Source organism: Sander lucioperca, chromosome 6, assembly GCF_008315115.2.
Source record: "Sander lucioperca isolate FBNREF2018 chromosome 6, SLUC_FBN_1.2, whole genome shotgun sequence".
Taxonomy (NCBI): Eukaryota; Metazoa; Chordata; class Actinopteri; order Perciformes; family Percidae; genus Sander; species Sander lucioperca.
Genome location: NC_050178.1, coordinates 14,783,557 through 14,797,017, shown reverse-complemented (window position 1 = coordinate 14,797,017; position 13,461 = coordinate 14,783,557). Strand labels below are relative to the sequence as shown.

Here is a 13,461-nt window from a genome sequence, read left to right as displayed (position 1 = left end):
AGAAATGTTGATTAATGTGCATTGTCCTAATCAAATAAATAAATCTTAAAGCAAGAGAAAGTCAAAGCTTGCTGGCACTGCTTAGAAGTGTCTCACTGTGACTGAGCGGTGTATTGCTCAGCTGACCGTTAAAGAGGGAGCTACAGCCGAGGCTGAGCGAGATGCTCCCAGGAGACATGGCTGCTGCACACTAAGAGCTGCAACTAAACAAAACAAGGCAACAGATTCAGAAAACCAGTGTGGACATTAGTGTTATAAGACATGAAGCAGCCTGGACTTGGTGGTTTGCTATCCTCACAGTGCTGCTGAGGTGAACATGCTGTCCTGAGTGGGCCAGCCAGAGCACTGTAGCAGCAAACTGCTGCCTAGAATCACACACGTTTGCATATTGCCATCCGTTTGCTGGGAAGTGAATTTATTTTTAAAACACGTTTTAAATAACGTATTGTTTAATCTTTGAGTTTGGGGAAAGGTATCAAGTCTTTTCAAGGCTCAAGTCCAAGTGAAGTCGCGAGTCATTGGTGTTAAAGTCCGAGTCGAGTTGCAAGTCTTTGATTTTCTCGAGTAGAGTCTAAAGTCATCAAATTTGTGACTTGAGTCCAAGTCATGTAACTGCACGAGTGGCAGAGACCCCGAAATGTCAGTACTTCAAAGTGAGCTAGCCTTTGCTGGCTATTTTCATCCTGGAGGAGGGACTTGTTAGCTAGCTGTAGCAAGCTAACTTAGCGGCTGCTTCTTCTTAAAGGGCCACAGGCGGGCCATTGCCAAAACAGGGCTCTCAAGTTTTGAAGACAGGCAAGAGTGACAGTCTACGAGGGGGGGGCGGGTTGGACGGATCGCGGGAATGGGGGTGTTTATTATGGTTTGTTTCTTTTTTATTATTAATAATTGCTCAGACTTGCAAAAGTAAATATTTGACACATGTCACTGACAATTCAAACAAATACAAAGTATTTATTCCATTTCCACATGGTGACTAATGATGCGGGCGGTGTGGGGGTCCTCCCCCAGAAAATTTTGAGCATTAAACAGTTCATTTCCTGCATTCTGGTGAATTTGTATGCACCTATTTCTACCTTTATCTGAATCAATTTATGCTGGAAATATCTTTACATAAAGGGAAACATAGATTATAATCCAAATATAAAAACATAATGGAATATATTGCAATAAGGCTCTCAGGCATTCTATATTGCTTTCAACTATTTATCCTCCTGTAGATCGACTTTTCTAATTATATCTGAGTCAGCACACATGTAGCCTAGGCATCATTTACTCTTCCCTCCTCTTTTGTATTTTTTGTTGAGGAAGTAACCTCCTTAAAAGGTGACAATTATTCACCTCAATGATACATTAATTCATTTTAATTTATTAATAAACCCCTGGACTGTAATATTGTTAAGTTTGAGCAAGATTTCTGCTCATGTTCAAAACTTTGTGCACATTCAAAATATATGTGTTCTCTGAGATTTGGAGGAGTCGTGATATTTTGAGAAAAATAAAGTTATAATAGTCACTATATTTCAGAAAATGCACCATAGTCTGCTCTGCTGATACGGTAGATCTCAGACCGTCTGACAGACACAGAGCCCCGTTTGGGTCTCTGGTCTCTGAATGAGCGAACGTTTAGGGAAGTGTCTGTACACTGCTCTATGCTTTTTTTTCATTGGTTGTTGCGTTAAATCTTACCCAGATACAATAGTGCTATTTTCTGATTGACTATTGTGTAGGCGCTTTCTTTTTTTTGATTGGCTGATAAGTGGCAGGCTCAACGAAGAACTCCAGGGGAGACGCACTTGATTCCTGCCGGTTCCATAGTGAGAGTGGCGCACCAGAGAGATTTTGGGCGCTGCAGCATGTTAAATATATTATAAATAGTTTTTCTGCGTGAGAAATACAATGTGTGGCGGGAGTGCGTGACAAAAGACCAAAATGAGTGACTGTCACGCTCGATGCGTGACACTTGAGAGCCCTGCCAAAAGAAAAGAAAGGTCAAGCAGTTACTGGTGCTTTAATTACTGCTCCACAGCGCTGTGGAGTAAGGTCTGGCTACACCACAGATGAATTCTGGGATAGGAGAATAAGGTGTGTAAACAGCCGCAAGCGGGTTTCCTATGCCTCCTGGTGAAATGACTGTAGTAATCCGAGGAAGACGAAGACATAGGCCAAGGAGATGAGCTGAAAAGATTTTTGCCACAGTTGCGTGAACATGAAATCATTAAGCGTTACAGATTAAGCAGTCATGCAATATTACAGTTACTGGAGGAAATCAAAGATGACATTGAATCTCCAACTTAGTGTTCACATTCCATTCCAGCAGTTGTTAAACTCCTCACTACATTACAAATATTGGCATCAGGATCATTTCAACAGTCATAGCATCAGCAGTGGGAATATCGCAGTCTGCACTCTCATAGCACAAGTACGTAATGCTTTGCTACAGCGCACTAGTCAATACATACATTTCCCCACCACTGATGATGAAATAACATGCATTAAGCAGGATTTATTCGCCATCACCCATTCAATTGCGCTTTTAAATGCGCACAATTTACGGTTTAGTGGATGAACTGCAGGTTTGGTAAATATGACGTAAGCTGATGTATCACAGCGTGCGCTTTCTGCGGGTTGGCCATGTCGCTGATAACGTTACTTTCACAAATGTACGTACATCTGGCCCTCTGTGTTGTTTGCAGTTCTTTAAACCAATCCCAATCGTCTTAGGCATTGCTAATCTCCGGGCGCAGCGACGGTGGCTCTGCTAAATAGTCTCAGGAAGGAACTTGTTTTGGTGGAACATTTGCACCCCGCAAAAGAAAACGCCACATACAATATAAAATGAAGTTAACGGGTGACACAATACAATAACGTGAGCTATTATATATATACTATACTAGGGACAAGTGTCGAGAATTAGCTTCGGCTAAAAACACTATGATACATACATCAGATGACTGTTGAAGTTTATCTATGTTTTTTTTGTATCTGTCCCTATCTAAATAAACCTTAATAATTTAAATTAGCTGGATACATGGTTAAACCTCATTGGCTCTTACCAGTATATCTCTGTGTGTACTTCGTCCACAGCAGTCCCACTAATCGGCCCCAAATCGTCCGTTAGAGAGAAAATGTCCTAAACATATTCTTTGTAAATCTTTACAATCATTCACCTGAAAGAACCAAGCAGGCCTGTTTTGTTGCACGTTCCAAAGTTTCTTCAAAACTTGACATTTTCAGCATGTAGCTTGGTAGCTTGAAGGTTGTTGTTGTTTCCCGAAATGAACCTCTTGTGCACTCCCAGATGTTGATCAAGAGACTGTACCAGACTGCGGCCGTGCCCACTCAAATGTGAATCTGCATGTTTCCTGCATATGTCACCACGGCGGTAAACACCTGCATTTCGTTCATGAAAGGAATACAAAAGCAGAGCACCAATAAACAGCCAGTGTGCAAGCCGAACAGTGCAGTCAGGTTGGACAGAAAAAGAACTGACTCTAAAAGCATTTTATTCTCATTACAGCCAAGCATACTCAGGCATATAGTGCACATTCAATCATGACATGCACAGTTTTTTTTCTCCACAGGCAGCCTCCCTGCCCATGTCTGTCATCATAGTGGGAGTGGGCCCTGCTGAGTTTGATGGTAAGTGTGTGTGTGTGTGTGTGTGTGTGTCTGAACCAACAGTGAATGTATCTCCTAACACAGGCCAAAGACCCCTAACCTGAAATAGAGATGAGCAGAGACCCCCCCCCACTACATATACTGTATAACATTGAGTTGCATATTAAACTGGGCCTACAATAACGTGTAGGGCAGCCTAAAGACCATACACATACCATTTTCATGGTGCCCAATTTTTATCTTTCACAACCTACCCAAACAACTTTTCAACTTATGTTAGCTAGCTATGTTGCTTATCAGCTCCTTGTTCAACAGAATATAGTAACTTTCACCACTGCTCATTTTAGAAAGGCCCTGCAGGAAAATGTGTTCTTTGTTAATATGATGTGCGTTTAGATTGGTTGCCCATAAGCCTCGCTTTCACGCTGTAATTCGGTCTGCCACGGGGCACCATCCTGCAAAAATGAAAGCACGCCAGCTAATGCTGGCAGCCATTGTCTGTCCTTGACAATCTAAACAAAGAAAACGTTTCCTTGCAGTGGCCTTTGTGAAAGTTATTATATTCTGTTATGATAGTATTTGAAAAGTTGTCTACTTCCACTTTAAAAACAGCTAGATCCCTGCCAGAGCTGTACTTTGGCAATTATATCTTGTGGAGAATCCATCACTCATACTGCTGCCAAGATGACAGCGTAACATTACAGGTCTGTAGTCTTGATCTGCATGGGTCAATAATGCTGTTGTTTGTGAGGTGAACGACAATAAATGATTCATCGGCAAAGCGAAAACTAGTTAATACCTAATTTGCCGGGTTTCCTCTGCATCTTTAGACTTTCACGGTTCCTGTGTGGGCTACCTGTTGCTTTATTAGTGGCTTGTATGTGGCATCAACAACATGAATCAGGTTGTGATCTGATTCTCTGAGTGGGGGAAGGAAAAGCTGTATGCCCCTTTTACATTGACATGAGAGGTATTCTCTTGTGAAATATTCATAGACTGCAGATGTATTCTTCCCGCTGGCTCCATACGCTACTCTGCGTTGCTAGCCCTGTGCTTTTGATCCTTGCTCCTGCAGATGAGTCTCTCCTGGTTAGTAACTTTACCCAGTTGTCCCAGCTTGTTACTTGAGATAAATTAACCTGAAATGATACATCAATCAGCAGCGACGGTATCAACAGTTTTCCAGTTAGAATTCCAGTTGCTGCAGCGGCAAACTGAAAGGAGCGATTGTTAAAGATCCTTCTATACCAACCTTTACTATAGATGGATTCAGCGAACGCTCACAATTGCCATGGTGATGCGTCTGGCCCAAAGTTAACTTCCGGTCTAGCTGCGTTTGTTTACTATTATTGTTTAGCTAGGTTTTACCGGTGAATATGGCACCGACTACAAACGCAGTGAAAGTGAGACTGATGAGCACTAAAGTTGCTGTTGCGCTGTTGGGTGCAACCTGACCTCAGGAACAAACGCAATCTCCAAAATAAAAATGTTTCGGTTTCCTAAAGAAGAGGGGAGACGGCGAGCATGGATCACCGCTGTGCGAAGAGAGGCTTGGCAGCCAGGCAAGAGTACAAGGATCTGTAGCACCCACTTCTTTTCAGGTAACAAACTCAAGTTAAGTGATAGCTAGCTGCCAGTAAAAAAAACTGCAAGTTATAAATTACCTCACTAAATTGATTGTTGCTACCTAGCTAAACTGTAATGTTAGATCAATGCTACGGTGCCAGTGTTGTAATGATAGTTGATACACTTTAGCTACATTTTGATTAGTATTGTGACACCCGTTTCCAATTACTTGACAGCGTTTTATTACCTGAGTATTTTCTGTTGTGGTAACCTAAGAAATATTACCCAAAACATAAGAGTAACATTGTTTTTCCATCAATGTACGCTATACAAATAAATAACCTAAAGTTACAGTAATTTAATTGCATCAGTATGCTGCCCTCTAGACCCAGTTTGTGTCTCATGTGATCATGGTTTTTAAGCAATATCATAAAAAGAGTGCACTTTTTACACAGGAATGAAACACAGGGATGTACAGTACATGTAACCATATGTATGGATTATGCCAGGAATGTATGATGCTCCGCAATGTACAATATTGTCAATACTAACTGTTTCTGTCACTTGCTTTATTTTAGGTGAGCCATAAGTGGACCTATGTCACCCAGGTTATGTTCCATCAATATTTGCACACAAAGAAGACATCCATGGTTCCCAGAAGTTGGAGAGGTACCAGAGAAGACAGGGTATACAATCTCTAGTTGTGTCCATCGATTCACCTTCCATAGAGGTCACCCATGTTGACCATGAAGAGGGATGCACTGCTGTGGTGGGTACAGATCTGTCAATGGCAGACATTGACCAGCTACAACATGAAAACACAGAATTGTAGAGAAAACTGGCTTTACTGGAGAAGAAACTGGAATCTCAAGAAAAACACCTACAAGATTATATGTCTGGCAGCATGTCCAATTTTATTTTAAATGATGACAAGCACACTCATTTTTACACCGGTCTACCATCTGCTTCTGTGTTTTTCACCCTCCTCACTTACCTGTCAACAAAATGGAATGCATCATCAACCATACTTACCCTTCCTGAGCAGTTTCTTGTGGTCCTGATGAAGCTTTGTCTAGGCTTAACTCATCAAGACCTAGCTTTTCACTTCAGAGTGAGTTGTGGAACTGTCTCATACATCTTCCATGAATGGCTTGAGGTGATGGCTAAAGAGTTCCAATGCCTTGTCCGGTGGCCATCCAGAAAAGATATCAGAAGGAATCTACCCACCCTCTTGAAGACTACAGCTTTCCAACATGTCAGATGTATAATAGACTGTAGTGAAGTGTTCATTGAGAGGCCAACTAGTTTGCAAACACGAGCAATCACCTACTCCCACTACAAGTCACATAATACTGTTCCTGTGTCAAGTGTCTGTTTTTAGTTTGTTTCATATTTCCTGTTTTATTTTGTAGGTTCTCTGTTCTCCCTTGTGTTGTCTTGTTTTACTTCCTGTTGTATATTTTCCTGTCTGTGTGATTACCTGTCCCCGCCCTAATGTGTTGCACCTGTGTCTCATTGTATGATTATTAGCTTGCTAATAAAATATTGTATTTTACGTACCTGAGTTGTGCATTTGTGGGTCGTCCATTCTCTGTTTGCGTGATAACTGTGAAGTTCCTAATTGGCATTAGTCCGTGCTAGTGACAAGGTTATAACAAATAATTCTGGGTCGATTGACCTTCTTGAACAAGGAGACCATGTAATGGCTGATCGAGGCTTCAATTTTCCTGAATACTTTGCCACCAAATGTGTCCGTCTCCACATACCAGCATCTACAAAGGGAAGAAAACAACTGACAGGATTAGAGGTGACACTCTAGAAAAATGTCACGAGTGAGAATCCATGTGGAAAGGGCCATAGGAAAACTGAAGTGTTACAGAATTTTGCGGAACACCCTGCCAGTCAGCATGATCAAACGGAGAAACGATAAGTCTTTGCACAATAGACAAAATATTGACTGTTTGTGCAACGCTTTCAAATCTGGGGAAACCACTGGTACCAAAATAAAGCAGGACTGATTATTACGTTCGTTACTACAACAAACTTTTAATGCTCTTAATCCGGTGTAGCTCACGATACATCCAAAGTAAGCTAAGTTACTGTATGCAACACTTGAAATGCAACGATGCATCTGTAACTTATTCTCTTATTGTACATGAATGATTTTCTGCCTGAGCAAAACATTCATCGCTACTATATGACCTCCCGGTAACGCTAACTCAGTAATACAGTATAGATTCAGTAATGAACACCAACAACTAGCAATAAATCATTTATTGACTGATGAATTTCAGAAAAAAACAGGCCCTGGCCCTTCTGCCCTGCCATGTTGGACTGATTCTAGATCTATATATCATAAACATTTGCACATCCTGCACTAATTCATACAGCCTCTTTTTTCTCAACGTTAAACAGTTATCAAATTGTTGTACTTAAATACGTCTATCAGTTATATTGTACATATTTGTTTCTGTGTTTACTGTTAATTTCATATCAATGTTAAATATGTTTATGTATGGACCAACCACCAAGGCAAATACATTATAAGTGTGACTTGGCAATAAATAATTTTTTGATTCTGATCCTGCACTGATGAGCTGCTTTTGAGACCATTTCCATGTAGTTGTTGCTCAACTGCAGTCTTCCCTCTACAAATTCATCCACAACTTTTGGCAGCATGTGTTTAAAGTAGAAGCTACGTAGCCTTTGCATATATGTGATGGCAAAGTCATTGCCATAAGGCACATCAAGCTCCAGGTGTTGTATTGGGGTCCAAATAACAAGACTGGCTGTTGTTCTACAGTTTCTTCCTCCACTGTGAGAGCAGCAGGGGACAGATGTGCTACAGAGGGACTGAACTCTGTTAGTCCCTGAGGACTGTCAGCAGCTGGCTCTGCACTGGTGTTCCCTCTGGTCATAGTCCCCATGCTGAGGCTTAACTATGAAGAAAACCGCCATTTCACCTCTCTATTCTTTATTAAAGAGCTGCATTGTAAGAAGTTTGCTCCTTTGTTCACCTTACCCAAGATAATAAATCAGCGTGTGGATGCTAACACATTATTATATAGAAATGTTTGTTATCTGTATTATCTAAAAGAAGTAGAGTTATTTCAGTTTTTGTTTAGAGGATTGGTAAAAGAGAAATCACAATAAATAATGTTAATTGCTGATGTTTCTCCTGTGAGACGTAATTAACTTTTACACTGGAAGTGAATCAATTTAGCCAGACTGCTGTTGGTTTGTTATAATGAATTCCACTAATTAGTAAGATTTTGTAAAAAGTAAAAAAAAAAAAAAAGGATGGAACAATGAGCCACACTGAGGACTGATAGAAGATCTTCAGACTCTGCCACTCACATGCTGACATACTTTATGAGCACTGGACACAGCTTATCCTGATAAAATGAGTATCAAAAGTAATAAAATAAAACACATAACATCTCTCATGGGATTAGGAGACCATGGTCTGAAGTGTCTGTTGCTAACAGTTACTTGGCTGTGTGCACGCGGTCATGATGTGTTGGCACATGTGATGTAGTTGCGGCGTCGGAGGAGGGGGGTTCTAGCCTGCTGTATTAGGGTGGGCTGGTAGAAAGAATAGGTGGCACAGAGGTTAGAGAAGTACATTAGTGGCAGCTTCCGGGCCCTGGTCACATGGCACAAACATCTGGACTAATCACAGCTGGCCTGGCAACCCAAAGGCATAGGATTTGTTTCAACAAACGTGGGGAGACATATAGGGCCCTATTTTAACGATCTAAGCGCACGGCGTGAATCCACTTTTGCTAGTTTAACGGCAGAAAAAAGGGTCGGTGTGCCAGAAGGGTTGTATTTAGTATCTTCATTAATTCATAGGTGTGTTTTGGGCGTAACATGCAATAAAGCAATCAGTGTCATCTCCCATTCCCTTTAAAAGCCAGGCACATTTGTACCTTGGCACATTGCTATTATGATGGAGGATTTGCTAAGCAGGAAGGAGAGATGTTCAGGAGAAGAAACTGATCTGCTCGTTCGTGAAGTGAAAGCGCGCAAGCAGATCGTATCATACTATTTCACATTGTAATATTTTTATTTTTAATCTTTTTCATGTTTGTGTGCTGCTGTGCATCCCTGCGTGTGTAACAAGCATAGTGTGTGCGTGCTGTGCACAAGGCTAGGAGAATTTTACTAATGCGCTATTAAAATAACAATGAAATGCTGCGTCATTGACTTTAGACCAGGTTTTTGTTGGTCAATGGCGCGATCACTTCCCGCTGCCTCAAGATAGCAATACCCCCAGAATGCACCTGAACACACCTCCCTGTAAGACCAGCACGCCCATTGGCCACAGATGGGCGCAGGTGCATTTGCTATTTAAACGACGTGGGCGCTGGACGGGAAATTAACAACTGCGTCATCGGTAGCAAAGACACTTGCGTTGGGCTAAACAGAGCTGAATTAGCAGAACTTTTATGCATTTCTTTCATATCTACTGCAGTCAGATTCACTGTGTTCACTCGGAAGGAATCACTTCACATGGGTAGGCATTTGTAATGACATTTCAAACATGTTAAGAGGCTAAAAGCACGTTTAAAACTTGCATGGTTTCAGCCTCCTGGGTGCAAACTGTAGCAGGAGGATAACACGGTGTAGGCAACACCGATAGTTGTCGTTTTTCTCGCTACTGACAGCACTCCAAATTTACAAACAACAGAGCTACGTGTTGAAATCGACTGGAATTCTCCTTTAAATGTACACGTGGCACTTCTTCTTTTATGTAAATAATACATTAATTCATTTTAATTCATTTAATAAACCCCTGGACTATAATAGCACAGTTGGGGGGGGGGATGAGAGCTGGCTGCTGCTACCTAACAGTCCCTGTTGTGTTTGTTGTCTGCAGCGATGGAGGAGCTGGATGGGGACGAGGTCAGAGTGTCCTCCAGGGGACGCTTTGCTGAGAGAGACATCGTCCAGGTAAAGTATACTCTTTAACACAGCCATGTAACTCTCAGGAGTCACAGCTGTGATGTTGAGCTCTGCATATACATCGATACAGTAGATATGTCCTAAACCAGCCCAAAGCAACTCAACATGCAGCCAGGTGAGAAACTAGACTGCAGAGAAAGCTGGAGAAGCTTTTATGAATTCAGATCTGATCCGATTCTTGGCATATTCTTTATGTAAGATAAAAAGACACATTTTGTGTAAAGCAAAAGTTTGTTTCAGTTGTTTGTCATAAATTACGGTAAATTGTATGATTCGTTTTGATCAAAAGGTAAAAAAGAAGCATAAATAACATCTATCTTGCCATGCACAAATTTCAGAAATATAAAGCAGAATTCAGTTGCCATACCAACAGATTTTCAACTGCATACCAAAACCCTTTACCAATGAGCAGATGTAGGCAGATGTGTCTGTTGTCATGGCTACTCTTCCTGTTCTCGTCCAGTTCGTCCCGTTCCGGGACTACATGGACCGCTCGGGGAACCAGGTCCTGAGCATGGCCCGCCTGGCTAAGGATGTCCTGGCAGAGATCCCAGACCAGCTGCTGTCTTTCATGAAGAGCCATGGGATCCAACCCCGCCCCGCCCTGCCTGCCACCTCACACTCCCCCGCAATGTCCGCCACTCTTTCCCCCCCCCCGAAACACAACATGCATTCCTGAGAGAGAGTGTGTGTGTGTGTGTGTGTGTGTGTGTGTTTGTGTGTGTGTTTACATCACATCAGGCGGGGATTAGCGGAGGGTTGTGCAGGTGTAGTGTAGTGGGTGTGTCTCTTAGGGCGTTTTCACACCTACCTCATTTGGTCCAGACTTTCGGACTTTTCAGTTTGGTTCGAACCAAAATTGCAGGTGAGAAAGGTGCCTCAGACCACGGTCCAGATCAAAAGACCAAATTTTGGTCCGATCAAAAGAGGTGCTCTCGGTCCGGACCAAACTGAACCATTGTCCGGTTCGTTTATAGTGTGAAAGCATTTTTTGGATGGTTCTACGGTGGCCGACAGGGGCAAACGCCCTGTAACTTAAGAAAACACACGCAAATAGAGAAAACAACTTCATTAATTTGACAACACATGTGCAGCATTCAGCAAATGCGCTGCAAATACCACAACACAACCAAATACATAAACGCACTGCAAATATGAAACGATGCAAAAAGAAAAGCACGCAAACCCCGAAAAAAGAAGCGATGCAAAAAGAAAAACAACTTCATTAATTTGACAACACATGCGCAGCATTCAGCAAACGCACTGCAAATGCACACAACACAACCAAATACATAAACGCACTGCAAATACACACAACACAACCAAATACATAAACGCACTGCAAATACACACAACACAACCAAATAGATAAACGTGCTGCAAATAGGAAACGATGCAAAAAGAAAAGCACACCAACCCAGAAAACAAATGCAACAAAAAAACGCTGCATCCAGATTACACAACGGAAGTTCTCCAGGCCTCTAGAGGGAGCAGCTAGTGGAACAGCTTGATTTTCGACCTCACGGGGAGAGAGAGAGAGAGAGAGAGAGAGAGAAACTGCATAGACTGCAAATATTAAATCTATGTTTGAGATATGTTTTCTCTCGTTTGGTGGGTGTGTCTCGGCTCAGGTCACAGGTGATACTCAATCAGCAGAGATGTCTGTAAACTTGTGGTGATAAAACATTTAAAACTGCATCAGCGTTTAATGTTGACGTTTGTTTAAGCCACATGAGAGGGTTTAATTTCGAGGTCCGAAATTACTGAAGTGTAGGCCTCCTCAAGTGTAATATTGTGATTATACAACAACGGTTACCAACAAAATAAGTGATCAATCTGTATTCATATTGTGGAGCAATTCGCTCTTGAAATACAAAAAACAGACAGGATTTCTAGTCCCTCCCTGTTAGTAAACCAGCCAATTTACCGTGGGATTTATCAAACTAAATAAATCCCGCCCGCATATAAACACAAAACTGCTTTGCTAACTCCGTGTTGTAAGTAAGACATCTGCTGAAAAAGTTATTGTATTCATCAGCATGATTGCCGTACTGTTTAGTTCACAAACATCCAACACACCAAAGTACAAACACATAGCGGACCAGACGCGAGCTTTTATTTTGAAAAGCCGAAGCTCGGTGACGGCACCAGCCGGGAGGGCATGAGACGGGAGCATAGACTGTATATTAATAATATATTATGTTATTAATAATAATAATAATAATAATAATATGAATTTAATATCGGTTAATAACGGTCGAATATCCAGCTGTTCCACTTAGCTGCTCCCTCTAGAGGCCTGGAGAACTTCCGTTGTGTAATCTGGATGCAGCGTTTTTTTGTTGCATTTGTTTTCGGGGTTTGTGTGCTTTTCTTTTTGCATCGTTTCATATTTGCAGTGCGTTTATCTATTTGGTTGTGTTGTGTGTATTTGCAGCGCGTTTATGTATTTGGTTGTGTTGTGATATTTGCAGTGTGTTTGCTGAATGCTGCGCATGTGTTGTCAAATTAATGAAGTTGTTTTTCTTTTTGCATCGCTTCTTTTTTCGGGGTTTGCGTGCTTTTCTTTTTGCATCGTTTTTTATTTGCAGTGCGTTTATGTATTTGGTTGTGTTGTGGTATTTGCAGCGCGTTTGCTGAATGCTGCGCATGTGTTGTGAAATTAATGAAGTTGTTTTCTTAATTTGCTTGTGTTTTGTCTATTTGCGTGTGTTTTCTTAAGTTGCAGGGCGTTTGCCCCTGTCGGCCACCGTATGGTTCGGACTTTCGGACGCGGCAGTAGGGGAGAGCAGCAGTCAGTTGAAAAAACTCTGACACAGAGAGAGGATACGAGAGGACGGGGAAGCCCGTCTACAAACCAATCAATTATAAGTATCTGGAGACACAGCTCACGTATGTGATGACGGCAGGACGTAGTTTTGTCACATATAGATCTAGTGCGCTTGCATAACTGCAGTGTGAAACCAAAACTTACCGGATCAAATGTATACAATGTAACAAAAACATGAACCTTGGTCCGGACCTTTCAGGTGTGAAAACGCCCTGAGATGGCCCACTGTGTTGGGTCTGATGGCCGGAGGATTACGTGATTGACCACTGCAACCGCAGTGTGACGTCAGGTTGTGTTTCTCCCGAAGTTGATTCTCTTTCAACTTTCACCTCCGTTTCATTTTTGTCAGCATCCCCTGTGCACCACCACCGCAGCTTAAATGCACCACACACATTTAAATGATTTGGAGCTTCAACGCCTGATTTGGTGGGAATTCAGCCTTAAGGCTGTTTTATGCTTCTGCGTCAACTCCACGC

At 41.9% G+C, this 13,461-nt stretch overlaps 1 protein-coding gene across 1 annotated transcript in view; it reads left to right on the top strand.

The window, feature by feature from the left end:
* Positions 1-10,834, top strand: part of LOC116059772 (copine-9-like) — a 310,601-nt gene extending 299,767 nt beyond the window's left edge. The window contains exons 18-20 of the mRNA XM_031313026.2: positions 3,585-3,642; positions 10,070-10,143; positions 10,619-10,834. Coding sequence (XP_031168886.1) covers positions 3,585-3,642; positions 10,070-10,143; positions 10,619-10,834 — 348 coding nt within the window. The remainder of the gene's footprint in view (positions 1-3,584; positions 3,643-10,069; positions 10,144-10,618) is intronic.
* The last annotated feature ends 2,627 nt before the right edge of the window (positions 10,835-13,461 follow it).